This window comes from Orbicella faveolata, unplaced genomic scaffold, assembly GCF_042242905.1.
Source record: "Orbicella faveolata isolate gen_17 unplaced genomic scaffold, um_ofav_v1 contig_2, whole genome shotgun sequence".
Classification (NCBI taxonomy): Eukaryota; Metazoa; Cnidaria; class Anthozoa; order Scleractinia; family Merulinidae; genus Orbicella; species Orbicella faveolata.
In genome coordinates, this window is record NW_028301547.1 from 29,576,408 (window position 1) to 29,598,395 (window position 21,988).

Here is a 21,988-nt window from a genome sequence, read left to right on the forward strand (position 1 = left end):
CTGTGGATGAATGCACTGACAATTTCGAAAACCCTTCCAAGTTCTGAGACATATTAGACCTTTTCTTGCTTTCACTGTCATCACTGAAGCAGCACTTTCCGTTGGGTTTGAAATACAATACAGTGGCGAAAACAGTTTGAAAACCTGCGCCGGCTTTTCCCGCACACATTGCTTAAACATTATCACTGAATATTAAATATATAGGCTGATTCAGCTAGTTCAACTCCAAAGTAGTTCTTACCTGAACCTTTGAATTTATGTGTGGAGTCCTCAGAGTTCTCTGGCTGCCAAACCCTCAAACAACTGGTCGGCAAAATCTGATCGCGCTTGAAACCGACCGTTGGACACAAAATTATACGGGAACAATGTTTTAGTTAAAAATATTACGAGGTTACCGCAGTCTCACCGGGCCTCAGGCAAAAATGTGAAAAGACTGTACGAATCAACAAACGTCATCACCAGATAACCAGTTGTCTCAAAGTAGAACATGAAAGCAGAACAGACGATGATTTTCCGCGACCGGATCAACGGTGGTGAAACATGCAACTGAACGTGGGAAGAAGGAGCGTCAAGGGAAAAGAAAACGATCTAATTTCACACTATAAATGACAGCAGAACAGACTTCTATTGTTTGCTGGTAAATAAAACTTTAATAAACAACTAACATTATATTGTAAGCATGTCAAGCAGTCAGAGAGTGTCAAGTGACACACTTCAGTCAGTGATCGCATCCGGAATGTAATTTCCAAGCAGAACTGATTAGTAAAACCACAATGTAAGCTATTTGAACACCGAAAAAAATTTTCCAGCTAGCTACAATTGTAGCTCTCGATAAGCTAAATTCTCAGCAAGATTCTGTTTAATGTTAACATTCCCAGCCAGCTCAACTTTAGTCTGCAGAGCGGATATTTTGCGGAGCGGATCCGACGGGTACTCCTGTTTATTTGCCACAAAGAACATAAGAACGGGTACTAGATGACTGACTTTGTACACAGTGAAATCAAAACAATGCATATACCGTATGATTTGCTCGGGGATACTCATTTTAGCAGGTAGCGTTTTTATTCACAAAATAGTGGGTTCGACGGGCGAAAATCTGTGCCGCTACTGTCATAGATTTGCCCAAATTGGTCCAAGTTAGCTCGACTTTTCAGACTAGAGTATAGAAGGCGAACAGGGTCTTTGACGGGTCTTCAATTCACCTCTGCTAATTCGCTTCCCTGTAGGCTCTTTATCAGTTCAACGCAAAATACTGTGAAAGTTTGGTTTGAGGCAAAGAAAATCTCGTGAAAAGCAAAAGCGTACTCGTAAAACAGGGATATAACACATCAAAATGTCCGCTATGTATTTTTGACCATCACGTAGTAACTCCCTCGGCATCACGTAAACAGACTCACGTTCTCTTGCCGGAACTTATTACGCAAGGAATGCACCACGCAAATAATAAAATACCGTTAATAAACAGTGCAATATTTATTTAACGGTGTTGAAAAAGTAATATTTAATAAATAAATACCAAAGAGGCCAAATAGCTAAAAATAACAGTTCAAACGAAACAGGAATTTAGGGTATGATGGTGAAGATTCATCACGGCAACTCAGATGATTTCACGCAACTACGCCCCCGCGCGTGGCTCACAATTCAAAGAGACGAGAGTTATATTAATTAGCTGGAGAGAAGACGCACACGACTTACTGCTGAATTTTTAGTTTTTAGTTTGAATTTACCATTGCCTCAAGGTGTAAATTTTACGTTCAGTAATTAGTCTGCTCGCTGGCTGTCCGCTCGGGATTTGAGCACTCGGGGGTTTCTGCAGACTGATTGCCCTCCTGCGCCCCGCAGGCGAAAACAATTGGCAGTTGTTTCTCAAAACAAAACCCAATAAGACGGAAAAGAATCTCTCGTCTCTACGTAATCGCGGTCTGTACTAATTACGTAAGCGTTCTGCTTCACACGCATGGTAATCACTCTTAAGAAAATCATCAATATAGGTGAAGTTGAGCAATACTGATGTAAACCTATCAGTAAACACACGTTTTTAGGTTTTTAGGGACGCTTCAAGTGGCTGGAAACGGAAAACTGATTTGCACGTAAAACTTGTTTATAAATTGTCGTGTTGTGCTGTTAATTTCCACGTCATCTTTTATTATTTACAAGGCTTGGGTGTCTAGAAAATAGCATACCACCTTAACAAGAAAATACAGCTTGAAAAGTCGGTTCTTCGGATTTTCGATCACTTTCGTCTGCCACCAAAGCCAAGTGCACTTGGCTGTACATGTACTTAGCGCACTTGGCTGTACTTAGCTGTAAATAAACACCTGGTCCGACATCAGTTTTATTTGAGGGCTGATAATGAATAAAAAATGTTTAGAAAAACGTTTACGAAACTGAGATATTTTCAAATCATTTTCATGTTCAATTTTCAATACCACATGAAAGTGCATAAATTAAAGCATCAAATAATGATATCAATAAGGTGTCAAATGTATGCATTTAACAGACTTCTGTCGCTTAGCAACTGTCAAATACCGTGCCGGACAATTGATGTAAATTACCACTGTCTTGGTCCAGCAGTAGACCAAGTTGTGTTGGTTACGATGGAGGTAAAATCAAGACTTCTGGAAATCACATTCTGTGCTCCTCGAGGCTTGTGTTAATAGACGAAAGTATTCTTCGACAGGATGATGGCTACGGCGGAGTGTACAAACAAGCAGAAAATACTGCCATCCCGGTTGCTAAACTGCATTTACTTAATATCTTGCCTGTAATTTGCACGAGCCTACAGTCCTTGCACACGAAGTTCTAATTTAGATTTGCGTTGGATAAATTTGTTTTATAAACTGTAGATTTCAACAGTGATAAGTACGTATAGTATTTTACGACTCGTACTCAACCGCTTTATTTAGTTTTTGCGGCCGACTTTTTTCGAAAACAAACGGATCGATATAAACTCTGCTAACACAGTTCAGACCAGCACACAACAAAATTCGATTTCCACGCTATGGCTGTCGATAACTGCTCCGAGGGGACTTTGCTGTTACCATTTCTGGACGAATCTGGTTGGAATCAAGGATTACGAACGTTTATCTACTTGATAGCGCTTTTATGGTGTTTCATGGGCATTGCCATCATCGCCGACGTTTTTATGTGCGCTATCGAAACGATAACGAGTAAAACGAAAGAGGTAAAGGTGGCAAAACAAGATGATCCTACAGAAGTGGAAGTTGTAGAAATTCGAGTTTGGAATGACACTGTCGCTAACTTGACATTAATGGCCCTGGGTTCGTCAGCGCCGGAAATTTTACTGGCGATCATTGAGATCGTTTTACTAAATAAGTTCGAAGCTGGTGCTCTCGGACCCAGCACGATAGTTGGGTCTGCGGCTTTCAATCTTCTTGTAATCACTGGAGTTTGTGTTATGAGTATTCCTATGCATGAACAGCGCCGAATCAAGGCGATCAAAGTGTTCGCGGTTACCGCTTCGTTCTCAATGTTGGCCTACATATGGCTTTACATCGCCTTGAGCGTGAGTTCTAAGAACGTGATCGAATTGTGGGAGGCAATTTTAACTTTTCTACTGTTCCCTATTTTGGTTGTAATCGCTTACATGGCCGACAAGGAATATTGCTGCCCTGGAAAAGTCTCTCCTCAAGACACTGGAGTACTCGAACTCGGTATGTACCGCTTAAATAAAACAACATCGTTACCCATGTTATTTTGCGTGAATTAAGTTTCAGGAAAGCGCTAAATATAGATTGAAATGTTGACCTTACAACTTGTACGTGATAACAGTTCACAAAATGTTGCCAGTTAGTAGCTAAAATTGGTCCTTGAGAGTTTATTTTTGTCCGGTTTGAGAACAAAATAAAAGATTAACTCGTTGAATGTTTTGACTCGCCTCGAGAAATTTGTTGCTAAGTGTGTAAGTGAGAAATACACCGGTTGCTGTGTTACTGAAAGCAATTATCATTCCGTCGAATTTCTGTCGTATTATTCAATATACTGTCATTAATTACCAACAAAGTTGCACGTTTTGAAAATTAGTGTGTTTCTACTCACAACTTAGAAGCCAAAACACGAGAAATTGCTAGAAATTTCTAATATTGGTTGCTAGCACGACTACGCATAAAGAAATTGTTCAGCTGTCCTCCTGCGAGAAATCATTATCAAGTGGGATCATTACCATATTAGAATATTGTTGGATTGGAGACCACTAACTCTTTCAATCGAATGCTAACATATAACCATCTCCTGCGATCGGAAAATAAAAGACCCGTGCTTATACTTTGGTGCAATTTTAATTCGGTGGAAGGAGGTTGCTGTGACACGACTGTTCCAGATGACAAACAATGTAATGTCAATACCGTCATGTTTCAAAACGATGCTCGGAATATAAAGTCAGTCAAGTTGAGATATTAAATCTACTCTAGATACATAGCAACAAGCAGGTGTTTAGCGCAAACATAATTGTGGTGAATATTTGTCACTTGTCAACAATTAACTGTGGGTTTTGCCGAAAAAAAAAAAGACGTTTTTAATAATGTAAATGTGGGTTGCAAAAAGTCGCCATTTATTAAGGTGACAGAAAATTAGACGTGGTCTTAAATTAACATTCTTATTTAGTGTACTTTCCCTGAAAAATAACGGACATTAACAAGTTGTCAATTAACAATGTCAGTTCTTAATTAGTGTAATTCATCACCCCTCCTCTATTACATGTCACCAATTCATTTGCATGTTTATTATTATGTTTATTGAATTTGAATATATAACTGCTTTGGCAGGTGCTGCACACAGTTATTTTGTAGTGCCAATCTTGGAACTTGCAGTTTTGTTATAGATAATGTTATAAAACTGGATTTGAGGTCAACATCAATCTTTCGAAGGGAATAATTCTTGCTCAAGCAAATATTAATTGTAACTTTATTAAAGTGCCTATGTCTGGAAGATTTGACATGACAAACGTTCAATTTCGTCAGACAGTAATTTATCTTTTGCATGGTAAATATTGAAAATGAGTATAGAACAAGTTTATAAAACCACGATTAAGAGGGAAATCTAATGTAATATAATAATATTACTAAATATGTAGTTTTTGAGTTTACAAACCAGTGGGATAACACAACATAAGAGTTCACAGATTGTCAAGAAATATTGCTGTCATCCCTAATTAATAGTCAAGAGTACACAGCTAATGAATGATATAGATTTACAACTTTTGTTTTGACATTCTGACATTTTGACATTTACATCTTATCCAGATATTTGCATTAAAAAATAACAAAATTTCTGCATTGGCCTCTATGTGAAACCAACTCAGTGCAGCCAAAACACAGTTCAGTTCTTGTAAAGGGAAACTGAGCAGAATCTATTCAACTTCTGAAATGAACGTGGGTGTCACAATTAATTATTATTTCATTCATGGATATAGGAGAAAAGGTTTTAAATATTGATAACTAAAAAAAATTAACTTGTCAGCAGGAAAGATAATGCCTCAGTGAGGTCTTTAACATATCGTTTATAAAGAATATTTATTTACAAATTGAAAAAGCATTTTTCAAAGTAGTGAATGTACTTGTTACACTGACTGTAAAAAGAATTAGACAGTGAAAGATTTCCTGAAGGTTTTCAAACTTGAACTTTATGATACAGTTGGACCTCACTAATTTGAACTCGGTTATTTTGAATTCTCTGTTATTTCAAACTCAAAACCATTTCCCTTAGATTAATGCCCTCAAGTCATTCACTGTCTGTTGGTTATTTTGAAATCCCGCTATTTCTAGCTATTTTTTGTTTTCCCTGAGAGTTCGAAATAAGTGGGGTTCAGCTGTATTTTACCTTACAAATTTTTAAGTCTGGTTTAATTCATTTGTGCATCAATTTAACACATGGTTACATTTTTATTTACTATGAATGTCGGCATCAAGAACATTGTTAAAAAGCCTATAGTTTCTAGTAAGGATAGTTGTGACAAAGTTTGAAGAACAGCTTCAAGTAGGGCTGCAGACAGAAAACCCAGTGCTGGATCTTGGGAAGGGAATCAGAGGACACATAATGTTTGGGCTCCCACCTAAATTTAAGGCATGATTGGGTCAGAAAAATATTTGCACACCCCACCCTCTAAAGTACAAGAGGTCTTAGATCTACCTCTGGAAAAATCCACCACACTGACAAGCTGAACTACAATTAATATTGATATGCAGTGTAACTGAAAATGGCACAGGTCCACTTCTCACTTTCATTATTCTTCTAAACAAAGGTAACACTTGTAACAAAATGCAGGATATGCAGCCAATTAGAAACAGGATCACTCCACATGTCTCCTATGAGTCAGTTTAAATTTTGTTTCAACTATTGCTAAGGGCACAGTTTGATGATCGCTTCAAGTGTGAGACTTGATGAGTAACTGTACATGTAGTTTCTATGTTAATTTGTAAAGATAGGATATGTGTAGATTTCCACTTGACAAATTTCTTTCCTTGTGCTACATTTTGCTTGTGTTTGTTTTAGCCTTTTTTGTACAAAATTTGTTTGTTAGCATGTTTGTTGTAACTTTTGTCTTGGGGGGTAAGAAAAGGTTAAAATGTATTCTTTCAGGGGGAGGGTGAAGCATAATTAAAACAGGAAGGAACATCATCAACACTAAAGGAATTTTTCTCTTTCTATCATAAACAGCCGAGGGTTCCAAAGCTCTGTCTACACCCAAATGTACCCATGACCCAGAAGTCACGAGTTTTATAAAGGTAAATAGTTGAATTCATGATTCTACAGTTTTACAAACAGTTGCTATGTGCATTTGTTTGCGTATTTTGTATAGTAACATAAAAGAAGGGATTAACCTGTTTTAAAATTTGGGAATATGGCATACATACGCGATCATGAGCTATCATAAATCACTTACATTTTCTTCATTCCATCTTTTACGATCATCCTTTTCCCAGCAGATCAATCTGTGTTGCGTTGTCTAAAGAATCGTTCTTCTTCCGTCGACTCTTCCGTCTGGTCACGAGTGATACGCAATACCGCTGACAACCTAACTGCTGCAACACGCGTGAATTTTCTGGAAATCACCACGAAAATTACAGAAACGTCAAGCTATCCACGATTTTTTGTCATCAACGTTAGATATTGCCATAGTAGCGAAAATACATTGACATTGCTGGAAAGAGCATCTTAAATTGGCAAAGTTTCGATGTTACGTTTCTTTCAAAATGGCGCAAATATGGATAAAGTCGGGGAATTCTAGAGAGTTTGGTACTGTAACTTCCCGTCATAACATCTGCAACATTTTATACTCACTTTGGGAAGCCATAACTTTCCGATTTGACAAGACAAGACTCACAATCTTGGCCATTTAACTAATTTTGAGTTGCTCTTAAAAAAAGTTACACCTTTTTCTCTAAAACCCTTGATCCCTCGGTCGCCAAAATTGGCAGCAACCAAGTTAACAACACAAACTTTGGTTTTTTGATAGTTTAGCTGACGTATGTGCCGTTGCCATGGCAACATGAATAAATATAAACGGGCCTTTAAAATCATTTTTGTCGATTTTGTAGAAAATCTAGTCATTAGATTTTCTTTATAATTTGCATGCAGCAAGCTTGTAACAATACTCACAAGTTAACACCATTTTGATAATAATTTAACAGAGAGATCTTTAATTATCCCTTGTTGAAGGTTCACTGGAATATCCAGAATTCCCTTTGTTAAAGTTCAGTTTTTTTCAATACTCCAGTTACTTATTTCCTAAAGTATTTTTGCGCCAAATTTCGTGAAATTCTAATGAGTGGTTCTCGAGAAAAAGGCGTATTTCCGAGAACGCAATTTTTCATTCAATCGCAATTTTTTGACTTACTACGCATGCGCTGCATTTAACTGGGTTCTTTCGGTAACAACGAAAAAGCTGAGAATTGCTGGGTTCTTTGCATCGTTAGCTTTTGTAACATATCTTTGCAATAAAAGATTAAAACGGTCAATACACTGCGTTCAATTATAGAGAAAAATAGCACAGATAATGCGGGCATTGGACAAATAAAGTGATCGCTCTATTGACGGCGTGTTTGTTCTTTGCAATCCTTGTGCGCGCGCTGAATCGCATCAGCAAAAGCGCGTGCGAAAACTGTGTTCGGCTACCTTAAGTTTTGCGGCAGGAAAAGATCTTTCCAATGATACCCAGATCAGGGTGATTGGTCAATTGAGCGTGGAATATACACGCTTAGAAATTTGAGTGAAAAACTCGGAGCAAAATTTCCCTCAACTACACTTGACTACTTCGTGGTAAGAATTTCCTGTCTCGATGTAGTCTCCTTCGCAGCCGTTTTTTGGGATGTCACGCAACGTTTTTTTTCGCTTCTTGTTCGATGGACTAAGGGAGAAGGAAGATATATACTTGCAAAAAAAATTTGAAAAGGAAAAGAACAGTTATGAACTAGTTTACAATTATTCTGCATTTCAGGAAGTTAGCAGAAATCCAGAACTCTCAGAAGATGATGCTGCCAAACTTGTTGCAGCCCATATTAAATCCAAACAGCCAAAGAACTATGGTTATTACCGAGTGGGTGCTATAAGAGATATTGGAGGTAGTCACAAGCTTAGACCAAAGATGGATTCTAAACTTAGAGTGGTAAGTTAGTTATACGGTACACTGCTTGTTATAACATGACAAAGTGTCTTTTCTACCCGGGAAGGGTGTAGGTACTCCCATTTATTGGCTTACATGTAGGGCAGGTTTCTGAGGTTCCTGATCCTTAATATAAACAGTGTATCATTTTTGCCCCTGTTTGTATTGTGTTCCCGATGTGATCCTTAGATAGGGTTCCTAAATTGTATTAACTAATATTGCAGTGTGCAAATGCCCAGCTTAACGAAAAACAAATTATATGCTTAATGCCTAACTTACAATGTTACAGAAAAGAAAGAAAGTTGACCCGTTGATGCCATTCTTAGTTTTTGTTTTTCCTTGAATAGGGTGCCATTTTTCGGGTTTGGTCGGGAGAAACTACGACTGTGGTTCAATAGCTACAGTTGGTCCCCGCTAATTCGAACTTAATTGGTTATCTCGAATTAATTCCCCTTTAATTCGAACTTAAAACCATTTCCCTTAAATTTGCCTTTCAGTCATTTATTGTCGGCTATTTCAAGCTATTTTTCCTTTTCCCTTGGAGTTCGAAATAACGGTGTTCAACGGTACTTCTACTCAGAACTTACTGATCAGAATAGTCACTTTTTCAGAGCACTGCGCAAGCTGCAGGTAGTGTTTCCCTAACAAAACTCGGAAAATCGACTTCCTATGTGTTCTTTCGATCGGTTTTAACCGTTTTGCTCCTTGCTTTATTTTTATAGATCTATGAAGAGTTATCTGAAGTTGGTTTCTCATCTTCTGGCGCTTCTGTCATTATGAGTCACGCTTTAGGTAGGTGCAATGTTCCGATGTGAATGACACAGCTTGGTTTTTAAATTCTTACCTGCTAGCACTGAACTGAGTTTATTAGTTGGCTAGCTCCGTGAGCGAGCAAGATGAACGGAATCCTGCTCTGTGATTGGCTACCCGAGTGGGTAAGATGGCGCTATCATGCCCGTTCAAGACTACCCGCTGTGTCCCACAAGAAATATTTTCCGGAAAGCCATGTAATAAATATTTTATTGTCCAAGATTTATTGTTCGATTAAGATGGGTGGATATTGGCTTCGTTCTTTGTTTGCGATTTTATGGACCTCAACTCCGTCTCGGTCCATAAACCCGCAGAAAAGGGAACTTGGCCAATATCCAGGCATCTTGATCTCACGCTTGGTCAATAACCCATTTTTATAATCCTGATCGAACGTGCCAGGATTCCGATGACACAAATCGACTTACATTCTACCATACACGTGAAACGCGCGTAACCCATGCAGGTCACAACACTCCCGCTTGCTTTTCAAGGTTTGCATTTGATTGGCGGAGAACTTTAAAGCAAAGGCATAAAAACCAGCAATCCCTTAGTTATTTTACTGATTGAAAGTGCTAAGAATAGAGAACTGCTTATGCCGCGAAACGGATGAGTGAACATTGTGATTCCTTTTTGTTTTTTTGTTTTTTTCTTACAGCTGGAAAGGTTCCGCCAGCTCGCGTTGAATTTGCTGCTCCGAAGTGTGCTGTTTATGAAAACGAGAAACTTGTCCGCATTGGAGTCAAGAGGACTGGGAACACGAAAATCACAGCGAGTGTGAAGTAAGTGTAACCTGTCCATTATTTTGAAGCTTGTACTTGCTTATAACATGACCCACCATCAATATTTTCACACGCTTCGCACTAATAAAGTAGTGATCCTTCTAGCTCTCATTTTGTGACTGCCATGCACCGAAAATTAGTTTGGAGCAATTGGAGTATAGTTGTCGATGTTCGGAGACCTTCGTGAAATGCCAGAAAATCTCGAAATGTTTGGCAGATCTAGGGTATCTCTGAACCGCAATCTGATTTCCTAGGAGGCAATACACGCAATTTGAAACTGAATCCAGCGCTCTGTCGACTGTTTTTCATTTCTCTAGTTATGAAACCATCAATGGCACAGCCATGTCTGGTTCGGACTACGAGGCCAAAAAAGATGTTCTCGTCTTTAAAGCTGGAGAAACCCTGAAACATATCGACATCACAATTATCGATGACAACGAATGGGAAGAAAATGAAGTGTTCTTCCTAAAGCTGTCTAGGTTTGACTGCAATGATGATACGGTGGAAATAGGAGAACAAAGCATTACTGAAGTTACTATTATTAATGATGATGGTAAGTTGTAGAATTATCGGAGAAAGGCACAATTCTTGGACAAACGAGGGGAAATGTTGTTTACCTCCTGTCGGGGCCGGGAGTTGGAGGGGGTCGGTAAAGTCTGCATACGAGCCAAGTGGCCCATCAGGCCCGAGCTTGTATCGGTTTCTGTAGCATGATGCAACTAGGAGTATTTCTACTGCCCCCTGGATGAGATGCTAGTCCATCGTGGTGTTATCCCCCACCATTAAATTCGCCTGTACCCATTTATATACCTGGTTGGAGAGGCACCGTAAGAGTTAAGTGTCTTGTCTTTTCACCATCACATTACAGAACCCGGAACCTTCTCACTGGAGAGGCCAAGCTACGTCATAACGGAAAACATCGGAAAAGCTCCCATCAAAGTCGAGAGGACCCAAGGTACCGATGGGAAGGTTGTGGTCACGTGGGAAACCATGGACCAGACTGCGGTAAACGGCAAGGATTATCACGGGGGGTCTGGAACGCTGGTCTTTGAACACGGCGAGCAAGTAAAATACATTACAATAGACATTATCGACGATAAAGATTTTGAAAAAGACGAAACATTTCTGGTGAAACTTGTGGAAACGTCGGAGGGAGCAACAATTGGAAGTATAAGGAGCGCGGCAGTCACTATTGTACATGATGACGGTAAGCGAGGCCGTTGCTATTCTGATCAATTGCTGGAATCTCTCAACTTTTAAATATAAATGTTGAGTAAACAAGTTGTTTACAGAAATTTAGGACTTGATCATCACTAAAAAGGCGTTTAACCCCCCGGGGGTACTATGTGGGTGTACTATGTGGGTACATACCATAAGCTATGTGGGCATGTGCCGCTATGAAGGGTATGGTTTTCAGGCAGTTTAGTCTGGGATACGGTATAGAAATCATAGAGTGTTTTGGTCTAGAATAGGGTATAATTCACCGTGAAAGTGGCCAGTGTATAAATGATGCAGTCTAGAACAGGATTCTTTCCCCCGGGGTTGTGTAGAGTATGTTGGACTATGATGGTGATAAAGGTTTCTGCATGGAAATAGCTGGTCTGGGATAGGTTAGGGGTTTTGGTGCCTTGTCTGGAATAGGGTTGCAAAATTAAATCAGGCTGATCGTGATGTAGTATAAGGTAAGAGTTTAAAATGAGAACGAATTTGACCCCAAAGCAAAAGAATGGTATAATAGGGATATTAATATCTCGGAACAGACTCTTATTTGCTCGTGTGATTGTGTTTTTTAGAGTATCGCCAGTTATTTAATCGGGTTGTATCGCTGGCAACTTTTAACCTTCGCCGCCTGGACTTTGGATCCGAGACATGGGGTGCGCAGTTCAGAGAAGCCATGTCAGTTAATGGCGGAGATGTGGAGAATGCCACAACACTCGATTACGTCATGCACTTCTTTACATTTGCTTGGAAGGTGGGCTGATGTGGAAATTTTACAAAATATGTGTTGCTCTTCGTAAATCCGTGTATTATTACCTCAGACTCGCACCCAGTCGCTATTTAAGGGTAAGATTGGATTTTTTTCCAAGAGAAAGCGGTCTAGATCGAGTGGAACGCGCGGGTAGAGGGAAGGACCCCGCGGGCCTTAATCCACTCTAATATCCAATCTTCTCTCCTCCCCAAACCACGTGAATAGCGACTGGGTACGAGTCTGATATTACCTGGCATAGACAGTACTTATTACACATTGAAGACAGCTGATAGAACCAGCAACGTCGTGCATTATTAGATTCTTAGGTCGCAACGTCATAAAGTGATTTCCTTCTAAAAAGGTTACGAGAGATCACGCTAAGAGGCTGCCCCTCGGTCGTTTATGTGCCATCCAGCTTGGCTAAACCCGTGCGGCCAAGATATTATCCTATTAAGATTGTCTCACGTGGTTATATGAAGAATTGAGCTGTATACGTAAGCTCGTACCACGTGTTTTTTTCAGTTAAGTATCTGGGTCACCTAACGAACTTTCATTTTCTTTGTTAATTGTTTGCTTTTTATGAACCAGCATCGTTTGCTTTCCAACAGGTGATCTTTGCATTCGTTCCCCCTTGTACTTGGCTTGGCGGCTGGCTGACTTTTGTTGTGGCGCTGATGATGATTGGCCTGGTCACTACCATAGTGGGAGACTTGGCCACCATATTTGGCTGCCTGATTGGACTCGAACCCGAGGCGACCGCCATTTTGTTTGTGGCACTGGGAACCAGTCTTCCAGACTTATTTGCCAGTAAAACAGCAGCTGTGAACGAGAAGTACGCGGATGCGTCTGTTGGAAACGTAACTGGCAGCAACTCGGTCAATGTTTTCCTTGGCCTGGGGACGCCGTGGGTGATTGCTACCATTTATCACGAAGTTCAGGTGATCATATTTATGATGTAGTTAGTTCGGTATTCCTGTGGTTGTAGTTATTTCAAGCTAATGTTCTATCGTCATTCCTGGATACAATAAAAGGTGCAGGAACACTCATCCTCGTAGGGTAGGTAGGGTTTTGACTTTCCCCTCTCCCCCCCCCCCCCCACCACCCTTTCACTGCCAAGGAGCAATGAGTTGGTGGTGGGGGGGGGGGGAGGGATAGTCGAAACGTCGCGGGAAAAAAATCAACGAAGAAAAGTAGGAGAAAAGGCGATCGTCCGGATATATGCACTGGCGCCAATGAGTTATCAGCCTCTACAATAAGAGAATCTTTGTTTACAATATTTACTTCATTAGCATGAGCAAAATAGTTTCTGATGGAGCTACAAAAACAATTCACTGATTACTAAGTTTCACAAGCTCTTTTAAAATGTTTTTAGTCAATTCGTGTCTAGCGTGATGCCTTTTCTGTGCAAGTTCAAAAATGTCGCTGCGTATATAACTTACATGAACTCAACTTTTTTCTTCTTCTTCTCTCCTACCAGGGTACTACATTCAAAGTCAACGCAGGAACATTATCCATAAGTGTTGTCACGTATAGCGTGTGTGCGATTCTATGTTTCATTCTCCTGTTGGTTAGAAGGTACACGAAATTATTTGGCCGAGCGGAACTTGGAGGACCAAGCGTGACCAAATATGTGTCAGGGTGTTTCTTGATATTTTTGTGGTTCGTTTACGTGTTAATTTCGTGCTTGGTAATTTATGACATACTTAAATTTTAAAGCGGTATATTATATGAACAAATAACTTCACAAGATTTTATCCACTGTACATCCACGAGGACTGCATACATTCGTCTATATTTATTTCACGAGTTTCTTGACATGTATATAACGGACGTTTTAGATTCTGTCAATGTAGCCAGATTATTTTCGCATGGTCGTTGTGTTCGGTCTAATCCAACTAGAGTATACATGTATATTCTAGTTATTCAACGTTTTCTAGTGCTATACCGTGGATTATAATCCATCAAATATTTTCACTGGCGCGCGATTGGTCTAAACACGTCACGTGAACGAATATGCCCCAGCTGAAACTGGGGAATATTCGAGAACATTCCCCAATTTTCAAAACGCGAAAATACAAGTGACTCGTGCGATATATAAACAATAGCCTCCATTTGGGGGTGAAAATATGCTCGGATATTTGTCCTTGGACATTATCTGTTCCCCGAAGCTCACAGTTTCCCTCGAGCTACGCTCTCGGAAAACTGTTCGCCTTTCGGAACAGATAATGTCCGCGGACAAATATCCTAGCATATTTTCGTGCCAAATGGAGGCTATTGTTTATATATCGCACGAGTCACTTGTATTTTCGCGGTATGGACACGAACCTTTAGGTGGCTAACACAGTCAATGCGGCCCACGATGGGAAGGTCTGAGTGTAATACCGTCGAACATACAAAGGCTTTCCTGTATTCCTATTGGCTGTATTTTCTGCGCATGTATAAAATTTATGTATTTAACTGGGAAAGGCTGAAAACAGCACAATTGTTTCTTCATGAAATTTTCCTCGGCGTTGAAGTGGTTTCTATTTGAGCGTCGAAAAGTAGTTGGTGTTGCACTGCTGTGCAACACGATTGAGTTAAAAATTCGCGCCACTTTTTCATCCAATCAGAAAGTAAAACCAAAACTAAAACCAACCGTGCCTCGCTCCCGGTCGTTTTCCCGCGCTTCGCGTTAGCTCGATACGTTTTACTTTGAGTTTTGATTGGTTCACCGGATTATCTCTGTCTTTAGTGATTGCCAGAGTGATAACTATAGTTTTGGTTTACCGACACTCAATTGAAAACCGCTCCATGAGTGTCCGAAAACCAAAACCAAAGTAATTACTCTGGCCAATCACAAAGGACTTAGACAATCCACTGAACCAATGAAAACTCGAACCAAACTTATATATGTAGCCGGAACAAAGCGCGGGAAAATAGTGTCTGGCGAGTCGCGATTGGCTTTGGTTTTACTTCTGATTGGACGAGAAAATTAAAGTGGCGCGAGATTTTTAAACCAATCACAAAGCAAAGTAATGCAAAAACAAAGCAGATGGAAAGATTTTCGACACTTTAGTGACGAAAAACCGCTCTAAATATTGAAGTTGTTATTGTAAGCTTTTCGTGAAAATATAGCAAAAGTAGCAAAATAGAACTTCGATCGTTTTCTTTCCCAGAACCCAGAATTACGCGTATGCAAGTTTTTATTTGTTGGCGTTTATGATTTTTAGATGACATTCACCTCTTCACAAAGGACAACCAAACTAATCTGGCCCTCAGGCCACACCAGTTCTGAAAAAGCTATTTATTTATAAATCCATGCTAAATTATTTAATTACTGTACTATATGTAATATCAGGATTAATATTTGAACCAAAACTGTGTGCCGATAGACGAACTACTGAGTTTAGGAGCAAGTTAACCATGGTACTACAGCGCTGTGGCAAGGAACTGTAGTCAGATTGCTGTCCGTGCGGAGTTTACCAGTTTGAAAGCTCCTTTTTTGTTGTCCTTAACTTAAGAATTTGCTTTAACATGTTTAGTGCTGGCAAAGACCACCGTTCGAGTTTCTATACACATTACTGTTCTATATTCCCGCAGATATGTTACGAGAATCAAAAGATATGATTATCCAAAGTGCCGATGAAAAGAAATGAAAATTTCTGCCAAAATGTTGTACCTGACTTACTCTTTCAAAGGATATCGGATGGAAAGACTCACGAGTCGAGGAGAAATTGTTTTCGCGAGTTTCAAAGGGAAGGTGAAGTATTGAGAAAAGTGTTCTGTTATCCTAAAAGCGGAAGTTTTCAGTACAACAATCCTGCTTTCACTCTTACATTCTTCCTCACGGCAACGTCGAACATGCAATTCTCTGGTTCTCGCTATGTAACCTGTATAAAACGTTTGATTCATTGGCACCATAGTTTAGTGGAGGGGAATTTGAGTGAAGTAACCTGAAGATGCTAAAATTCCCTCGGGGATTTGTGTAAGAAATATTGAGCTGTTACGTTCCTTGCATTTCTCCATCGCTTGAAATTTGCTGGACTTTATAGTCGTTTGGAAACTTTCCCACCTACTCGGCTACCCGTGAGAAATATTTCACCTTAAACTTACTATTTATTTCCTACATTATCTTGAGAAAAGATGTTTGAAAGGTGTTTCTACTGAACAGTGTGAAGAACATAACCCACTAAGCTCTGTATTAATTCTTTATTTATTGCAAGTTGTAAAATTAATATAATCGAAAGCGAAGGCGTGCATTCCTGTAGCTCTACAGAAGGGTCAGTGTTCGTTTTTTCCCTTAATTAAGCACAGTACATACTACGCCCGAGGAGTCTGGAAACGCAACTTACAATAACCGGTCATTTCACATTTGTGTTTGAGGAAAACTCGGTCAGGAAAATCACATGATTATCGTGACGTCATCGTTTTCGAAAAGCTCCGTTTTCAAAATGTTTTCCGTCCACACGAAAACGAAAAGCCGACGTTTTCAAATTCCTCCTGTTTGAACAGCGTTTCGAAAAGCTCCGTTTTCGTGACGGACTAGAGTGGACGGTAGGCCAAACCGTAGCCGAAATAGAGCTGCGTTTTCAAATTTCTCCGGCGTAGTGTGGACACTGATTTTAATCATGTTTGATTTTATCCTCCGTTTGTGGTCCAAGTAGGAATAATTCCACTAGTGCTACATAGTCCTCTCACGTTTAATTTTCGCTAGCAGATTTTTCCAGGTGTTCAATAGCTAGCTATCATTAGTTCAAAACTGCTTGGAAATATGGCTTCATTCACAGTCACGGCCTCCAGTTTTGTCTCCATATTACAAATGCATTTAGTAAGAAGTTCTTCCTAAAAGGCTTGCCACCTCTAACTTAGTCAAAGTGCATACGTGTACTAAGTTCTAAAAATGTGAACTCTCCTTTACCGAGGGTGTTTTCTGTTTGTGCTTTGAAAATGACTACCATTAATGAATGCCTTTTATTTGTGGGAGCTTCTTGCTGAACTTGAAATAACGTTTTCTTCCTTCATCAGAAGGTAAATTAAAATCCGTCACATTTATTTGTGAACGTCTTTGTGTGAAAAATTATAAGTAAAAGGAGGGCATTACACGAGATTTGTACAAAGTCACAAAGAGTCACCCAATAGGCCATATTTGTATTCTCGGTATTGGACTGGAACTAGCTTGCAATGGAGGCTCATCCTCAATTGCACGCTAGTTCCAGTCCATTACCGAGGATACCAATATGGCCTGTTCATTCCAGAGATGTAAATTGTCTCTTCCAAGGCATAGATAATGAATATCTTGTAGATATAGAAAGCGCATAGACTAGGTTACTTTGTCAGACATTTTAGACTTCCATTTCCTATGGTTTGTAGATTGTCTTTCATTGAGCTAATAAAAGATTTATTTAATAAATGACATGGTGGTCATTCTCCTCGAGTTGAATGAACAGAGGGGTTGACTGACAGCGAGTCTCATTCCCAGAGGGAGGCATGGCGGCCTCTAGAGCACAGGCACGCGCAGAGCAGAGGCTCGCGTGGCGTAGCCGCGAGACGAGAAAGTGCACTACTCTGTTCTCTGCAAATTTTTCATTTCCACCCCGGAAACCGCAGAAACAATAAGCCAGCTAAAGCCTCGTTCTCATATGCCACCGACATACCTGAGACAACCTGGGCCTGGGACACACCAGGACATACCTGGACATACCTGGGCCTGGAACACCGTTACGGCATATGTGAATATTTATCGCCGAATCAAAATCTGTCCCAGGCATTGACCGCCGGCTTGCCTGTGAAGTTGAGCTGAGTTCAACTTCGCAGGCAAGCCGGCGGTTGTCAGCGGTGAAAATATTTTATGTGAACATCATCCGCGGACGCAACGTACTCTAGAAAGACGATTCGATCCATATTTACAGGTGGAATGGTTGAAAATTGCGCCAATTCGATTTGCATTTCGCGCAAATTTGAGTACATCTGCGATCCATCGCAGGTGCACCGAGGACCTACTGGGACAGATCGCCGAACGTTGTCAGTTGCAACCGGTGACTACGTCGCTGGTAGGTCGGCGGGATATGAGGACCAGGCTTAATTTTCACCGGAAGTATGAACTTTGAAAAGGGTTGGAAAAGGTGGTTTTTCAAGGCACCCTGAGATTTAACACATTTATTTTTGCGCGCACACCTTACAAGCCCCGCAAGAAGCTGATAAAATCACATATCTACCAAATGCTCAGTTCTGCGGCAAATTGACATACTTCACATTACAAATCATATTAACTCCATTCCTTGAACTGTCCTGTTCTGTTCCACCCTTAGTTCCTCTAACGTCTGAGCAATAAGTTCCCGCAGTTCTTGTACAAGTGGGTGGTTCCCGTGCGTAACTTTGAGAATAGCCTCTGCCTGTAGTAGAGTCTGAAAACCATCTTTTAGCTTGTCCAAATATACTTGGAGTTTGCCTGAAATTCAGATTTAGATTTGGTAATAGCTGCTACTGAATGGCCAACCATTTTCAATGTACCTAATGTAGGCTCACAGAAGTATTTTTAAAGAAGCACGCCATTTGTTTGTCTACATGTAAACGGATACAGTGCAAACCACTTTAACAAACTTGGGTATCACAATTTATCACCATAAATGTTTTGACTTTTTCTTGTAAAAGACAAAGTAAGTAGGACAAGGAATGTCTGTGTAAAACTGTTTATTTAAACCACCTAGTAAATTTGTGACTGAAATAAGGTGTTTTTGTGCTCTGCTACATGAACAAACATCTGGCAGTGAAGGCACTGATTATAGCAAAACAGTGACAATGGAATACTTAAAACATGTCATTCAATCTGTTTCACAGAGATTGGCGATCTGACAAAACCCCACAGTTTGTTGTCACTGTCTTTATCCTTCCCAACCCACATGCTCTCACTCACTCCAGGTAGTGGGCACAAAAAGAGGGGAACCAAAATACAGTTTAGGGATGGGCCATCATTTTTTGAGGGAGAAGGGGCGGTTGGGCAATTTTCATGAAATTTTTTCTCACCTTTATGTTGTGCACTACTTTTTCAAGTGGGCAGTAACTTCTGCAAGAACTTTTTTTAAAGTCAAACACAGGACTTGGATAGTAGAAAGCACTTGCTCGATTTTTTTCCCCATGGCTCCCCTTGCACAATTTTTTTTTTCAGCAGTTTTTGCTGTGCAAGAATTTTTTTTCCAAAATTGCCCAACCACCCTCTCCTCCCTTTAAAAAAATAATGGTCTATCCCTTACATTATCTTTATCTGAAACAAGTAGATGCTATGAAACAACAGGCTGCCTCAGACATCAGAAACAATTTCATGATGGTCTCAGATTTTTGTCATTTCTAAGCCAATAACAAACATACAGTCACGTGATCAGCTCCCAGGAAAGGGGAGGGGGGGGGGGGGGGCCTCCCATATGAAAAGGTCCAGGATGCTCGTCATCTCGCTTAGGGGTATAAATCCAGGATTCTGGTCTCACTTAGGGTGTTTGTGATGAAACAGCACTTTTCTCGCTGTCAAAGTATCTTTTAGGGTGCACTCCAAGAAATGTGAAAATGTGAATCAAAAAATGCCCTTATTTCCACTTTAATTTAGGTTCGATTTCAGTGGGTCTCTTGAGTCCACACTACTAACAAGGGCTCCTTTGCCGAAAAGCTGCTGGTAATTGAGCCAATAGGTGGTATCTTTTATGAGTCAAATAAAGCTCAAGCCATGCAGATATTGGTCTCCTTTAGGTCGGAGTTTAAATCACAAATTTTCCGATAAACATTCCCAAGCTTTTCAAATGTGAGTCTCCCCTCCCCCAGATCAGCAGCTATCGCTTCAATTTGTTTACAAATCAAATAGATGATGGTTTGATCACCTACCTATTCTAAACAACTGAATGCCTACACTTGGATGGTTTCTTGGATAATACAGCTTGTAAGCATCCATTGTTTGAAGTCCAAATGCCAATGCTCTATCCCACAATTCAAGATAGATACATGCATCCATAGCTTTATCAAGAATGCCGACCCTGCTGAAGTGCAGCTTGTGAAAGAAACCTTTCTGCTCTGCTAGAATATTCTCTGCAAGATCAAGGATAGCCTCAAAGTTGTACATTTTTTCCAAAGCTTTGATTTGTTTTAATGTTTCTTCTGACTTTGAGATGATGGCTTGTGCTTTACTTGCTGCAGTTTTGTCTGATAGTCCTTTACCACATGTATTGCAAACAACAAAACCACCACCTGGAGATTGAGGAAAAAGCAAATATAACTAAAGGTGCATAAGAGACCCTGACAGGGAACCTGTAAAGAAATATTCTTTACAGATATCATAACCATATTAGTCTCAATGTCAAAGTGTTCATTTGAACATGTCTGACTGATATGAGCACTGGTCCTCAAAAATCTTGGCAATCTGACCACTTCAGACTCTTTAACAACTGAAGATAACTGAAGTATTTTTGAAAATATTACTTGACAAATCTCTTGGTACTGCTCCATTACAGCTAAAATTAGAACACTGCAGACTTAGCATAAGTCCATCTTCTTCCAAAGGAGACAGACATTTGGAACAACTGCATCCAAACAAGTAACGGTTCTTCAAATCTTCTTTTCTCTGGTAACTTGGACAAAGCAGTTCTGTATAGCTTATTGCGAGTTCGTCGCCTTGTTTGATTTGTTCTGTTGCATGAACAAGGAGTTTAGTGCCATTGAAAATGGCAACACAGTTTGGAAGACATGAGTGGTTCAAGAGAGATGGAGTTTGATAGATGCCGACACCTAAAGAGAATGAAATAAAACTACATAAGCTAGATAGCAGCCAGAGAAGAAGAACAACAATACTTCAATGATATTAAATATAAATTTCTCATACACAACTGGGAGAAATGCCAAGCTGAACCAAGCAACAAGAAAACTGGCAAACAACGACAAACCATGTGACCTGACCCCCCGCACACTAACACCCAGACTCCTAGATGTGTGTGAGAAAAACATTTTCTGCTTCTTTTGTTCGAGATTCAGAGGGGGTTGTCTTCGGTCTAAGTTTTTGAGCTTTGGAGATAGTCTTAGCTCTTAGTTTTTGAGATTTGAAGGGAGTCTTAGGTCTTAGTTTTTGCAATTCAGAGGGGGTCTTAGGTCTTAGTTTGCACATTGCACCCCTATAATGTTGCCGATATTACTGTATTACTGTACATACCGAGAGGCTGCAACTCTGCATCACATATAGTAAAACTGTTGCATGATATTTTGCCAAAGAGATTAAACAGTTCACCAGAAGAGCTTTTCTGAAAATCCCTCTCGCCAACAAATTGGTTAAGTACCGTTACGATGGCAGAAAAAGCCTCTTTTCTTTCATCATCAAACTCTTTCTGATGCGAAACAAGAGCGGTGTAAATGGACGACATTTTACCAGACTGTAATTGTTGCTGTTGCATGATTCTCGCCATTAGTCGCACCAGATCAGTGGGAATATTCGGAGAAACACTCAATATGCGTTCGCATTCGGTTTTATGATCCTTCCAAGCGTTCTTTTGACATTCTCGGTTACAATATCGAGCAAACTTGCACTTTGAACAGCGCTGGAGATCTTCGCTTTTGGCAAAACAGAAGTCGCAGCACTGCCCACGGACACTGTTACTCAAAACGTAGACAGATGGGGTAGATTCCAGTACTTTATCCCCAGGTGCCAAGGACTTTAAAGCTCTTAATCCTCGTCCTTTTACCTCCCCAGAGTCAAAAACCTCGAAAACATCTTCGCGAGGCTTCGAGTCCGCCATGTTGGAAATATAACCGCTGAATCGGATGCCGTCGGCTCCAGAATGGAAAACTTTTCATTGGTTGTTA

General features: G+C 40.1%; 3 protein-coding genes across 5 annotated transcripts in view; 1 reads left to right on the top strand and 2 right to left on the bottom strand.

The window, feature by feature from the left end:
• The window catches only part of LOC110063953 (uncharacterized), a 26,727-nt gene extending 19,715 nt beyond the window's left edge, over positions 1–7,012 (bottom strand). For all 3 annotated transcript variants that reach the window (XM_089290735.1, XM_089290732.1, XM_089290734.1), the window contains exon 1: positions 6,902–7,012. The gene's annotated coding sequence lies outside the window, so the exon portion shown is untranslated. The remainder of the gene's footprint in view (positions 1–6,901) is intronic.
• Positions 2,527–17,567, top strand: LOC110063952 (sodium/calcium exchanger Calx-like). The gene is made up of 10 exons (XM_020770946.2): positions 2,527–3,674; positions 6,676–6,743; positions 8,456–8,623; positions 9,343–9,412; positions 10,086–10,209; positions 10,527–10,762; positions 11,078–11,416; positions 12,003–12,181; positions 12,787–13,116; positions 13,656–17,567. Exons 1-10 carry the CDS (start codon positions 3,002–3,004, stop codon positions 13,890–13,892), a joined length of 2,424 nt encoding a protein of 807 aa, XP_020626605.2. The 5' UTR covers positions 2,527–3,001; the 3' UTR covers positions 13,893–17,567.
• Positions 17,568–18,298: 731 nt separating this feature from the next.
• On the bottom strand, positions 18,299–21,951 carry LOC110063957 (histone-lysine N-methyltransferase SMYD3-like). Its single transcript, XM_020770953.2, has 4 exons — positions 21,342–21,951; positions 20,618–20,923; positions 20,027–20,386; positions 18,299–18,605 (listed from the first exon to the last, which is right to left on the bottom strand). Exons 1-4 carry the CDS (start codon positions 21,919–21,921, stop codon positions 18,418–18,420), a joined length of 1,434 nt encoding a protein of 477 aa, XP_020626612.1. The 5' UTR covers positions 21,922–21,951; the 3' UTR covers positions 18,299–18,417.
• Between the last annotated feature and the right edge of the window lie 37 nt (positions 21,952–21,988).